The 14017-nt window shown below is 42.4% G+C and overlaps 1 protein-coding gene across 6 annotated transcripts in view; it reads right to left on the reverse strand.

Moving 5' to 3' along the window:
• Positions 1 to 14017, reverse strand: part of NFATC1 (nuclear factor of activated T cells 1) — a 115885-nt gene that overhangs the window by 59376 nt on the left and 42492 nt on the right. For all 6 annotated transcript variants that reach the window (XM_051611133.1, XM_051611131.1, XM_051611132.1 and 3 more), the window contains 3 exons: positions 10995 to 11197; positions 7800 to 7972; positions 5588 to 5728 (listed from right to left, as the gene is read on the reverse strand). In XM_051611133.1, the coding sequence (XP_051467093.1) occupies positions 5588 to 5728; positions 7800 to 7972; positions 10995 to 11197 (517 nt within the window). The remainder of the gene's footprint in view (positions 1 to 5587; positions 5729 to 7799; positions 7973 to 10994; positions 11198 to 14017) is intronic.

The following is a 14017-nucleotide window of genomic DNA, read 5'->3' on the forward strand; positions in this document are numbered from 1 at the left end:
TGGGTGTTACATTTCTGCCTTTTTTGCTCTTTAAAACTCTTGCCTGGAGCTCTGGTCACTAAACACAAAAGTAAAGAGCTCTAACTTAACTAGTTAGTTAGAAACTCCACTGAATTATAATTAATAATACACCAAATGTGCATTTCTTCCATAGATCACAACTTGCTAATAATGAAGATTTCAGTCACTTTAACCTGATCTCTTAGGTATGTCTAGACTTGGCCAAACCCATGAAGTGCAGAAATACTTGAGCTAGTTCCAGTGCCAAAACCATTCTAGCTACAGGCGTAAGGAGCACTTTCTGAGCAAGGAGCAATTTTCAGGATAGATTAACTCTTTCAGATCTTAATGCAAAACTCTTCCTAAATCCCAGAATATCTTGAGCAACTCTATGACATCCTAGAGAAGAGACATCCAGGAAGATATGCCGTAACTTTCCTGTGCCTTGGTGCTTTGTATCTTGACTTTGAGTCTCATCAGTGAGCTTTCACTCAGCAATTACAGGAAACACTTTGTGACATGAGTGGAGAAACCAGGATTTTTCCACCACACTCAGTTTTATAGATCACTAATCACAATCTGATATACTAGGAGCCAGCAGTCTGGCCATTTCTGTAAAGCTTTTGTGCTGCTTTGTGTTCAGTAACTCATATCACCTTCAAAAAACTAGCTCTGAAAACAAATACTCAGTGTTTGCAGAAGTTGTTACCAAAAAAAAAGTAGCTGACAGATATACAGTCCTTGAAACTTATTCTCCAAACACCTCTGCATTTTATGAACTTCTCTCAAGATTTTTGTGGCCCTGCACATTTATAATCTAGAAATGAAATAAAAAGCTTTTAAAAGATAAGTAAATAAATCAGTGTCTTTTATTATAATTTCAAACCATGATTCTTGTCTTGCAGATCCATGTGATAGACAGGAAATACCCTCCTAGACAAACACCTACTCCCATAGCTAACAAACATCAACTTAATTTCATCTGCTTCTGTAATTAAAACGTATATCTTGCCTCCACAGCACATATCAGCGTGCAGACATCAAGGGCCCTTGCTAGCAAAAAGTTGCAGAATTTTTTATATTTCAAAAAGTATTAATTTGGATGAAAAATAGATTGGTATTGGACATTCTAAACCTAGCACACAATAAACATGACACCCAGATGCACAAGACCCTTTTGAAACCCAGGAAGATAAAAGAATGACTACTAAGAGACAGAAGGGGAAACAGAATCATAGAATCATAGAATGGTTTGGGTTGGAAGGGACCTTAAAGATCATCTAGTTCCAACCCCCCTGCATGGGCAGGGACACCTCCCGCTAGATCAGGCTGCTCAGAGCACATTCAGTATTCACATTTTTACTACTAGTAGGCTTCTTGGATGGTTGTTTTATAACATCATTCATGACTGGAAAAAATGGTCTGATGTGCAAGCAAGAAAACACTGACCAAAATCCTGTAAAATAAGGAATAATTTTGACATGAGATCTTTTTTATGGTGCTGTAAAATGCTTGAGCAAGTTTCAGTCCACTTCTGAAAAGACTCATTATTTATGCAAAGAGATGCCTTCTGCTGAGAGCTGGACCAGTCCAGGAGTTCTCCTCTTTAGCAGGTCATCACAGTGCTCCTCCCATGGTCCTTTCAGCAAGCCTTCATCCCTCAGCTGTCGCATTTCCTCTGTGAAATGCATGGTCACAGGGCTGCAAAGTGTATTTTGCTCTGTTTCATACACTTCTTGGCTAAAAATCAGCCAGCAAGGGGTTAAGCTGAAAGGAAAGCAGCAAGCCACTGCCTCCCTAGCTGAAAGATTGATTTGATCATTCTTCAGGGATTCCCTCTTGTATGAGTCACTACCCAGACAGACTCCCCACGCAAGGAGGCCAGGATAATGCCATTCCTCCAGAGACTACAACAGCTGAGGGCTAGCACTGAAGACAGAGAGCCTGGGACTCATGCTTGGAAAAATATTCAGCAGACCACAATGCATTAGGCAGACTTAAAGAAATTATTCAGACAGAAGGGAAAAACAAAAAGGCAAACAAAAAGTTTTCTCAGACTCTTGTGTTAGCCTATTTTAAGTATACAGAATCACAGAATGACTTAGGTTGGAAATGGCGTTCAAGATCATCAACTCCAACCATTAGCCCTACTCTACCAAGTCCAGCACTAAGCTACATTCCCCAAGAGCCACATCTAGAAGACTTGTAAACACATCCAGGGACGGTGACTCAACCACCTCCCTGGACAGCATATTCTGACATAGTCTGACCACCCTTCAGTGAAAACGTTCTTCTTAATGTCTAGTCTAAACCTCCCCTGGCACAGCTTGAGGCTGTTTCCTCTTGTTCTATCGCCTCTTTATAATGTCCGTTCAGGTAGTTGTAGAGGGCGATGAGGTCTGCCCTCAACCTCCTTTTCTTCACACTAAATAGCCCCAGTTCCCTCAGCCACTCCTCATAAGATTTGCTCTCAAGGCCCTTCACCAGCTTTGTTGCCCTTCTTTGCTTTGGACATGCTCCAGCACCTCCATGTCTTTCTTCTACTGAGCTGCCCAAAACTGGACATGGTATTTGAGGTGTCCTCACCAGTTCCAAGTACAGAGGGATGACCACCTCCCTGGTCCTGCTTGCCACACTATGACTAACACAGGCCAGGGTACCATTGGCCTTCTTGGCCACCTGGGCACACTGCTGGCTCATATTCAGCTGCCTATCAGAACCCCCAGGTCCCTTTCTTCTGGGCAGCTTTCCAGCCACTCTTCCTATACAGACTAGCATGAATTAGACAACGTCCCAAAGATCACCTCCCAGCTCAGGGACTCTGCCCAAGTGAGGCATGAAGGTATAAGCTCATGTAGTATAATATTTACATTTATATAAAAGATATGTTCTCTTTATGAGTGCAGTAATTCCTGTGATCAATTACTTTGCAATAGCTGTATTTGGCTGCTACCCACTAGGAATGTGATCAACATTTTGAACGCAATACCGCAAAAACAAAAGCGGTAATAGCAGCAAAAGTAATGAATGTCCTCAGCCAATCACAAAAGTTCCTAACCAGCTTTCTAAGAGAAAGAGAAACTATGCTGGTGTTCCCTCTCTTGACCTACTTTCATAGGCATGCAAGAGCTGAAAGGGAAAGAAACACCGCCTGCTGATTTTCAAAAGTGAAGGCTGGTAATGCTTGTTCATTTGAAATTAAATACAGTGACTCTGCTCTAAAATTGACCGGGAACAGTTTGCCACTAAGAAAACCATGCTTGTTTGTCTCCAATGCATCAAGCTGTCAGGCAACATAGCACACAACTCATCACAGAAGACCTAGAAACTGCTGAGCCCAGATTAGCCAGCAACTTTGCTTTCTGTGTGCCATTCCTAGTGACACGACTGCAGCTCTGGCAGATGCTGAACACTCTCAATTTTAAAGGCTCAGCCCCTGCAGTACATCTCCATGAGGCAGTCCTGCAACCATGATAAACGTCCATGAGACTGCTAAAACCACAAAGGGAAGTTTCAAATCAGATCTTTAAATACTAACTTAATGATCTTGATTACTCTTCAATGATAGTAGCTCACTGACTGATTCCTGCAGTGTTTCCCCCCACTCTGTGCCAGGGGAAGGAGTGCAGAGGTATCTCAGGTGGTGCTTTCATGTAGAAGAGACACTCCTGCACGGGTCCCTCAGGTCAACCTATGCACCCAAGGAGCTCACCCCAGGAGTTTTTAAGGGTGATAGGTAATGCTTTTTGATATTTTTCTTCCTCATCAGCATACCCACTGTGCAGCAGAAGCCTCCTTCATCTCTCATGATGTTTAAAAAATTGTCATTTACATAAATAATTTTCTGTCTATATGCTGTCTTTGTACAGCCTCAAATTCCTTTTGCTCGAGGGAGGTATCTGTCTGGTTAAGAAGTACAAGGCTGTCCCCATTTTGCATTTTTGTAATTTAAGGCTACACAGCAAACATTCTGCTTTTGGTGTATTTAGTAAGAAGAGAGACAGTGTCCAAATCCACACTGTGGTACCTGCTGGACAGTGAGAAGAATCACCATCATCAGGACATGATACTTCAAAACTTCTCGAACTCAATAAAGGAAAACAAGAGAAGGAAAAACATCTTTTACCATGTTATTTTTGCTCCTTTGCTCCTGATGTGACACACTAACCTACTTCTGTGCAGTGAGGGAAGATTAAAGATGAAGTAGACAGTCACTTTCTTCCCTCCCTTTATTCTATGCAAAAGGCAGAGTTCCATTTTTTACTTGCAATACCACCTTTTTTTTCTTTTTTTTTTAACTTTTTAAAAGTGTTCTGCTCACCTCACAGCCCCAGCCTGATGGTGCATGGCATGGTGCTTGGGGGTCAGAGAAACTGTGCTGACTGGCTCTCACTGAGGGGACGGGGCATTACATCTGCCCTGTGCACACTTCTGGTGACTTAGATCTCACCAACCCAGGACTCCACCACAGAACTTCAGGGAAGTTTTCTGCTCTTCTCCTGAGGCCACTGATCTCATGCCTACTCAGGTGTCTTTGCCTCCAGAGCCTCCTCTGCTCATCTCACTATCTCTTCCCACAGCCTGGCTTCTTGTGCTGCGCGTAGTGGCTGTGGGCTGGGAAATGGTGTGGGAACCTTTTGGATATGCAGGATTCAAAAGGAGCAGCATCAAAGCCCACACTGGCGGCCTGAGGAGCGCCCAAGACAGTTTAAAGTTTGGGGTGGGGGAGTCCAGCCAGCAGCTGAGGAATCTGTAGCTTGTGCCAGCGCCACGGAAACACTTTCCAAAACAAGACTCAAAACTACCCTTAGCGATCTTGTTTCAGAGCCTGACTTGGGACTCAGCTTCACTCTCACCACCTTTTCCCTGTCGGGGGCATTCACGCATGTTACACATTTTCACCCTGTGACCCATCACTCCTCCAGACACCTCCTGTGCCAGGGCCAGATCCCACCACCCGCCACTTGCCCTGTTTCAGCCTGGCCAGGGGCCCTTTCCTGGGAGGACCAGTTCCACCACCAATGCACTGCAGGAGCAGTGCCGTACAAGAGGGAAGCTGGCATCACTCCTTCCCCAGTCCTGAAGGTAAACCAAAAATATCTTCTTCGAATGAATCCATGTGTGGTGCAAGTCCTCCTCAGCCAGCAGATTGTAAATGCCACTGGTCTCATCTGCCAGAGGAGACACACGTACACATACACATCACCAGCAACATCACTCCCTCTTCCACAAATTGCAGAACGGTTGAACAAGATACATCACCTTGCAGGTTTTACAGGGACATGCCACCTGAGGTTTTGAACACCCTTCAAAGGTTCTACTCAGTCCAGCCATGGTTTGCTACAAAAATAAATGCCCAGCTTTGACTTTCAATGTCGCTATTGTCTACCTGTAACTACATCTGCCATAGTGTGAAAGCTCGGCATTAGGCATGTCTCAGATCACTTTCACAGCTTTGCCCAGTGACATGGAAAACTTATTACTCACAGAAGAAAATGTCATTACCATATTGATGCTTTCATCATTTGGCAGAGATTTTAAAACAGAGGAAAAAAGGCAGACCTGAGTCTAGATTGAAAAGACATACCTGGTGCTTTCTCCACAAAGATGACTTTGGAGTCTTGCAGAAAGTTATGGCCAGTAAGTATCATTTTTTTCCCTCCAATAACAGGAAAGCTGTCAGTGCTTTGCTTCTCCACAAGAGGCAGTTCTTGGGCAGATCTCTGAGCTGCAGAGTTATAAAGATAAAAAAAAAAAAGGCAACTACAACCCACACGCACAGACACAAAGGTAAGTAAATACCACATTAGTAAATAACTTAATGCTTACCCTCATAAGCTAAGCTGAGTTTGATACAGAAAAAAAGAAAGGTCAGAAGGTTTGCAGGAAACATGGCTGGTTTTCAAGTGACTTGATTGTAAACAATAGAGTTATTAAACACAGCAGTATAGATTCATAAGGCTTACAAAGAACAACCTGTTTTAAAACTCTGTTTGATCTGCACTATAATGAAAGTTGTGTTTTTACTGAAATTTATTTCAAATAATCTTCTCTTACGTTATCTATAACGTATACGCTATACGTTTACAAGGCACACGTGACAAGACAACCACCCACGTCCAAAATGTGTTTCAGTCACTGAACTCTGTATTGTCAGTTCTGCAAACTGTCTTGCTGCTGCAGCAGCAGCAGCCATGAGGCTCAAGTTCCAGCAGAAGTTAATAGTTTAGAGAGTGTATTTCCACCAGCACGAGTGCCAAAGCACATGCTGGTCCACGCAAACAGAATCCAATATTTTCGTGGCACATATTTTATCCCCCTGCAACTGGGACACAGAGTGAGCATGGCTGTGTTTCAAGGGATGACGTGACATTTTATCCAGATTACATGGTTCCTCCTGGTGTCACATGCACTAAGAGATACATCAAGTTTTTGGCACCAGCTTATTCCACATTCTGCACTGGAAATAACACTAGCGTTTATTTTTTCACTTGCTTTCCACTCCTTTCAGGAGGCACATACCACACTTCTGCTCATTACACAACCCTCAAAACTGCAGTTCACTGATACAAATCCAATCAGCTTCATATTTAGTGACTTCCTAAGCTTGGCACCTTTGCATAGACCAGTTCAGGATGTATTTAGATTGTGCCTTATCCTGCTATATAGTAGTTGAAAAGCTCTCCTCAACATCAACAGCAGGAGGATCAAACCACGACTGCTCACATTTTTTGCTTTGTCTGTTAGCCTAGAACTTGCCCTTGAATAAGAAACAAAGGGAAATTGTTCATCTCTTACATATCCTGGACAGAAGACAGGGCTTTATGCCAGTCTACCTGCTAGTGTTAAGGAGGCTCTGCTAGTCTTCATAAATAACATAGGCTTATCTTAATTTAACTCTCTTCCCACTGCCAATGCTCATTTGTTTATTTAAGTGAATGACTGTGAAGGAGAGCAGCTATCACTGTTGGCCTAACAGCTCTATCCTTTCCTACAGCTTCTGCCACTCTGGCAGACTGGGACTACCAGAGTGGCAGTGGTGCTACCCTTGGAGACAGGATGGAGCACTGTCGCTGGTCTGAAAGTTTGTCAGTAATATCGCTGTTTTTGTCCATTCAGCTGGCCAAATTTGCAATGGGAGTTAGACTGAAATTCAATTTCCACCACTTATGCTATAATGTTAAAGCTATATAAAGCAAACAGTTCATTTTGTGTGGGGGAGGCCGGCATGGACTATGGAGTCAAATGTATTTAGAGGGTGCCCCACTGTATCAGATTAAAAGCAGTCTCTTCAATCAAAAAACCCCCAGTGCAGAAACCTGGTTTCTGGAGGTTTTCTGAAGCTGCAGGCAGCTTATGCCAGTGTCTCAGCTACAGGATATAGCAAGGTCCGCATCAAAGGGGTTGGGGTTTTGTTTGCTGATTTTTGATCTATGACAGAGATACAAACAGCAAATAGGAAGTTGTTTGTCCAAAACTTCTACAGCAGTTACTTGTATGATAGGGAGTCACTCAAAAAAAACTTTATCACTCCCAGGTCTAATTGTTTGTTACTTTAAGTGCATCCTACTTCTTTTTTTAGTGCATTCTTTCCTATAGAAATCAATGTACAAACTACACATTTTTTTCCAAGACACAGGTATTTTGTCTTCAGTATAAACCACACCATTTTGGAAAGCAGATTAAGGTTCACCGACTGGACAGGTCAAGCAAAACCAACGTATAGCATGTCTGTGGACAAAGGCTGCATGTGGGGTGGCACAATACTCAGCAAGAGAATGATGTTTGTTGCTACTTACAGCACTCGATGGGGTTGGAGGCTACTTGCAAGGAGAGGGTCCTGCCATTGGCCTGTGGTATATGAACCCTGAAGACCAGCCGCACGCGCGTGTTCTTCCGACCGATGTCTGTCTCGCCCTTGCGCAGCTCGATATCAGAGTTTCGGAGCTTTAAGATCCCAGCGCAGTCGATGCTATCCAAAAGGAAACAGAACAATTCGATTCATTTCAAGCAGACCCAATGACCAGGCTTAACATGGCAGACTTAATCCTAGTTAATCCTAGTACTTGCATTCACAAGTAACTAAATTGGGATTTCTGTAGAAACAGGTAGCAGCTGCTGTTGAGCACAAAAATTACTATGTTGCTTCAGTTCCCAGGATTAAAATCTAAAAGATCCCTCCTCTCCAACATATTCTGTAAGGATGGTGCTTACACAGTGCCAAAGCACAGAGACATGGTGAGACTAGGAAAGTCAATCAGATGAGATGGCAGTGGACAAAGTGTTACTAACCTAGAATGCAAGGTTACTTACTTTTTCACTTTATACAGCTAATGTGGAGAAAAATCTGACATTATTTTTATTCTAGGGCAAATTCCTGAAAAGGCTTACTAATGAGCACAGCTCTCCCCCAAGGTCAGTTCTACTGTCAGTGTGTTTTGTTTGAATGAGTTTGAAATGCTTCCAAGCTGAGCACTGATCTGAAGCTCTGCATGAAAAAACTAAACTCAGAGCCCTCCCACCACATTAGGGAAACACATGGGTTTTTGTCCAAAAGAACTTTTACTATTTCTGACCTCTCCTTTTTTTTTAACTTCAGTCTTCTACTGGATGAGTTTACAAGACAGGATTTCTGTCTAAGTAAATTTCAATAGAGGAAGTTATCAGAACAAAAGACATATAAACACACGCACTCAAAAACCCACTGCAAAAATACCTCTGCTTTGGCCATGACTACAAAGCCTACATGGCAGTTTATTCTGGGTACTGGTCTCTGGCACGCATTTTAATATACTGAATATGCACAGTTTAGTTTTATTTTGCATTGAAAGAGTTTAATTCTCCCTCCAGACCTTTGAATCTCTGTTCTGAAGTAAACTGCAAGCAAGACTTATGGCAGCATGGTTTTGATCTACATTTTTTTTCTACAGTATGGATTTCAGAATAACAAAAATACTCTTGATGATATGATCAAAGAAACTACTGAAAGTATTAAAGCTTCTCTACAATGCACACTAGCAGATGAAGCCGTAAGAATGATGAAATATTTGTACCATGTAAAAATGATATGCAAAGATCCATAAGATACAGAAGCAACAGTGTGCTCCTCAATGTTGTCTCTCCTATGGCAGCAACACTTGTGCAATAAATAAAAAGCACTTAGTGATGATTAGTCCAGAGCCAATAAAGTTCAGAGGAGAAAAAGCATCTAAATTCAGGCTTGCAAAGTCACAGACATTAAATTCTGAAGTCAAGTAGCTTAATGAGCAAAAGTTTAATTGTGCAGATGAGCTTCAGTGTTTCACTGAATCAAGGCCTGAATACACAAAGTATGTGTGAGAAAAGTCCTTGGCTCTGAATTTCAATTCATTGTTAGTGCTCTATGAGGTTTTGGACTACTGACGTGTAAGGCTTATGTACACCAAAGCATTGTTTGTGGTTCTTGAGAGAGCTCTACTACAGTCTGGCATGCATTGCACGAAAATATTCAGCTTGGCTCCCAAACTGTGTAACTAGCTTTATTATAGGGAGAAAGATAATTCAAACAGCAACAATGTTCCTAGATGGTCAAAAAATGTTATTCCAACTGGATAAATAACGGGCCAAATAAATACTGCATGGGTGAAATTTCCATAATCTCAATGGAGTTGTGCCAGCTTACTGTGACAGCAAATGGGGCCTGTAATTTTGCAGTCATAACTTTTAACATAATGCACTGACAGATGTCCTCAGGTCTTGAGTGATCAGCCTAAGGCCAGGTGGCAACGCAGCTCAACACATTCTAGCTCTTCTCTTTACATGAGGAACACGCGGGCATTCTGTACCCCTCATTGCAAACCAGCTCCTATTAACCATCACATACAGAAGGACTTCAGGGGCCTGATGTGATTTTTCACTTCAAGTGCAGAAATCTGTAGGAGTAAGAAGGAGTGAAACTGTGGTTTTGGTAAGCTCCCTGGGATTTTCCCATGAGTTTTGGTTCATTGTAGCCAGGATTTCTTTATTTCTTTCTATGTACCTACTTATCTTTCAATCTCCATATACATACACACAAAGATGTACTCATCTACATATAAATATTAATACATTCACATTTATACACACATGAAGATACCTGACATGTCACATGCGTGCACATGAGCATGCACAAATTCCTCCCATGGCAGACACCTCAGACAGGGGCTAGGTTCTTTTGAAGGGGGCAGAGAGGATGGGATTAAATAATGGGAAGGTTCTCATGTATGTGATATACACAGAAGGACATTTGGCTCTTTATACATAATCTCATAGTGAAATTTACCTGTGTGGAATGGACCTATAGGGCAGTTGATTATGACTCAGACTCTTATTAATTTGGAGATCTATAGACATCCATGTCTGCTTTCCGCACAGGACTAAACTCACCCCAGTTTAATAACTCCAGCTTGTAAGCTGTATTAACTTTATTCCTTTTTGTTTTAAAAGCTTTGTTTTTAAAAAAAAATTACATGAAAAATGCTCATCTTTATTACGTAAGAAATACAAACGATCTTATTAGTCTCAAAAAAACACTAGGGTACTTGGAAATCATGGAATCATATGCTCTCTAAGAGTTTCCTTTGACATCCAAAGACAAATTTAAATAGGCCTTTTTCCTTGTGCGAGTATGTATAGGAGCAAGAGGTGTCATATTTAGAAACTAAATGCAGGAGCTGAGGTAGGAGATATTTACAGCTTGGTAACTGAGATACTTACTTTAAATGCCAAATAAGCAATTGGCTGAAACTCTAGAATGAAGGCAATCGGTTGTCATAAATATTTGTGAAGTTCATTTTGTTGTTAAGATGATTAGGGGCACTTAGTCCCAGCAAAATTGCGAAAACCTACTCTTACAGACAAAACCTTAAAAAAAAAGGAAAACTGTGTACAAAGAAAACTCCAAACAACACAGAAGAAATCAAGGGGGCTAATCAAGAGGAAACTGCTATGAGTCAGATATGGTGCTTGGGTCTTACATTGCTCTCATGTTGTTCTCTGGAAGAAGTGGAATTTCCAGGACTTTGGTGTTGGAAAGTATTGTTTCATGGCTGGTGGTAGAGACAGTCTTCCCGGTGATTCGATGGACCTGGTAGAAAGCATGGGGTCGCAGCAGGCGGTCGTCTGCAGTCCCAATGAACAGCTGTAGTGTGAGCGGCTCGCTTTCTAAGTAACCATGGAGCTGGCAAGAGAACAGAAAATGCCCACTGAGCACCATGCACGTAAACTGCTAGGCATCAATTAATTTTTTATAAGCAGGAGAGATTAATTCAAGGAGAGAATTTTGTGACAGGTGCTATGTGTTAAGTTCCCCCCTTCCATTTTTTTCCTGTAACGTAATACTGGTACAATAAAAAGGTGCACTCAGAAAATGTCTCATTATCTTAAAGGTCCTGAGGCACTTTAGATGGGCTGGGTTTTCGAGCACTCTCACTATGTCCACAGAACACTTTGCATAAATTCTGCCACGGTGTTGTGCAAAAAACCCACAATGAAGTCAATGTTCCTCCCCAGTTCTGCAGGTGGCAAAACTGATGGAGTTTACAAGTGAAAAGGACACAGGTCATCCATCCCTGTGCTTCCTTGGTCAACCCCTGGTGCAGCAGCAGCCTGCTGCTCGTGACACATCCCCTCCTTAACTGATTTTTATGCTGGTAAATACCTCCCAGGACAGTGTGGAGGCAGATCACATATACATGAGTAGTAGCTCACCATGTGTGTCAAATTCTTGTTATAATCGCACAAAAATCTCATTGAAGTTACTGGGCCTGACTTGAACTTCATCCATGTTACAGTGACTGCTCTGATGACAACAAGAGTTATTTCTGCCACAGGCTGCGGACCAAGCAGGAGCAGAGTCTGACCTCATCATCACCACCTCCTGAAGAAGCTAATCTGGGTTCACACTGGTGCAAAAGAGACTGCAGCTGTCCCCAACAGCTCCAAAATCTACTTAACACTGCTGCCTGATGCTGGGAGTTGAAACTCACAAAAACAGTTATCTTGCAGTAGTTAGCTGCGAAGCCTTGTCCATCCCAAAGGAAAGGAGGACGTAGCAACTGTAGGACAGAGGAGCGCAGGCAAGGTGGGCTGTCCTAGATGTGCCCAGATGTAAACCTGCTTGCTTGGTTGTAGGTTTCATTTCCTCTGCAAATGCTTCAGGTGGGTTTGGGCCCAAGCTATGCAACCATCACTGCACCATCATTAAATCTGATAGATCAAAATTAGACCACTGATAATTTGGTGAGGAGCAATACTTTCATTTACGTGCATGCAAGTCCAAAGCTAAAAAAAAGCTGAAAGAAAGTGGTGAAATCTGTATCAAAAAATGTTGATACTTGTGCTTTTCTTGCTTTCACTCTCCTTAAACCTTAAAACATCATTTGTGGCTTCATATTAACATAAAATTTATCTCTCCAGGGTATTTTACCATCTGACAGTGGTAATGCTATTAAGAACAAAGATCTCAAGTTGCTTTTGCTCCTTGAGCCATGCAAAATTCTGTTGAGTGAAAATACAGGTACAAAGCCTTCTCACTGCTATCAAACATACTGATGGCAACAGGAATGCATAATGGCCATGTTTCAGCTGCCACAGTGACCAATGCATGAGGAAGGAAGGACTCTGTGTCCAGACACATCTTCTGTTACTAACCAGGTGTACTGCAGATTTTTCACTCCACGCTTTGGATCTAAGAGCCAAGATGACAACAGAAGTGGTTTAATTTGCTTGATTTGGTGTAGCAATTTTTACATTCTCACCTAAAGTGCATGGATGCTGAGAGGATGCAGGGACAGGAGGAGGAGGCTATTTCCAACACTCCGGTATTTTATCAGCTGTACGTTGCTGAGACACCACACCAAGGCAGCACAGAGTCAGGGGTTTGTGATAGGATATAGTGGGATTTCCATATCAACATTGTCAAAATGAAAACACATTAGGAGCAGTTTGAAAATATACAGTACGGGAAAAACGATGGCAAGCAGAGATGTAGCCCAAGCTGCAGGCTGGTGATGGCAGACATGCTTCTGGTCCAGCCAGCAGCCACAGAGGGGATGCCAGGATTCTGCTCATCACTGCTGTGCTCCCCCTGCCTTGCAGCCCTGGCTGTTCACTGCTGCTGCTGGTGTGAGCCAGCAGGGCTGGTGGAGTGACCTGGATTTGGCCCGGGCTGATCTCACCACCTCAGAGCCTCAGTAGCAAAGCTAAAGTGATGGAGGAGACACAAGGTATCAACGGGTATTTTTGCTCACAAGCGGCATGCAAGTTTGCAAGGAGAGAAAATAAGACAGTGTGACACACCAGCCGATTAAATTTCTATGCAGCGGTCACTTGTTCAACTCGTCATGGACCATGCTTTTTATGGAGAGTGTAAAATTAAAACAAACACATATTGAATTACAAGGCCGCTTAAAGGATAAAAATAGACCAGCGAGTAACTCAAACTTCAATCCAGCAAAAGCAAAACTGTGCACCAAGGTACCCATATGTTTCACTGAATCTGGGCAAAGGGGTCAAAAACATTGGTCTTGCATTGGATTCTGCTATTTCAGGCTTTATCTTTAAACCTGAACTCAGTTGCTGCCATATCTTGTAACAAACTGATGAGCTGCAGCTTGTGCTTTCCAGGAAGCAACTGAACACCCAAAGCCTGCAGTTTTGCACACCAACCCTCCCCCGAGAAGGGTCTACATGCTGGAAAACAAATAATCAGAACTCAGATGCAAGTTTTGCATTGCTTTTAAGGCTTGTGATCTTTAAACTAAATTGTTTTTTAAAGGCCCTATCATACAGCCCTGCTGGGCTTTGCTTTGGATCCATTACCCACAGTTGGTTATTCCATGAGAGCTATTTCTGCACCTGATGACAAGTAGTGGCTACAGCATTGAATGAACAAGAGTTTTCAAGAGCTGTAATGTGTCAAAAACATCCAGAAAGACTAACGTAATCACTATATGGTTGATTTTGCTGCCCTCAAAACAGGCAAAACCCTAACTCTCAA

This window comes from Apus apus, chromosome 2 (genome assembly GCF_020740795.1).
Source record: "Apus apus isolate bApuApu2 chromosome 2, bApuApu2.pri.cur, whole genome shotgun sequence".
Taxonomy (NCBI): Eukaryota; Metazoa; Chordata; class Aves; order Apodiformes; family Apodidae; genus Apus; species Apus apus.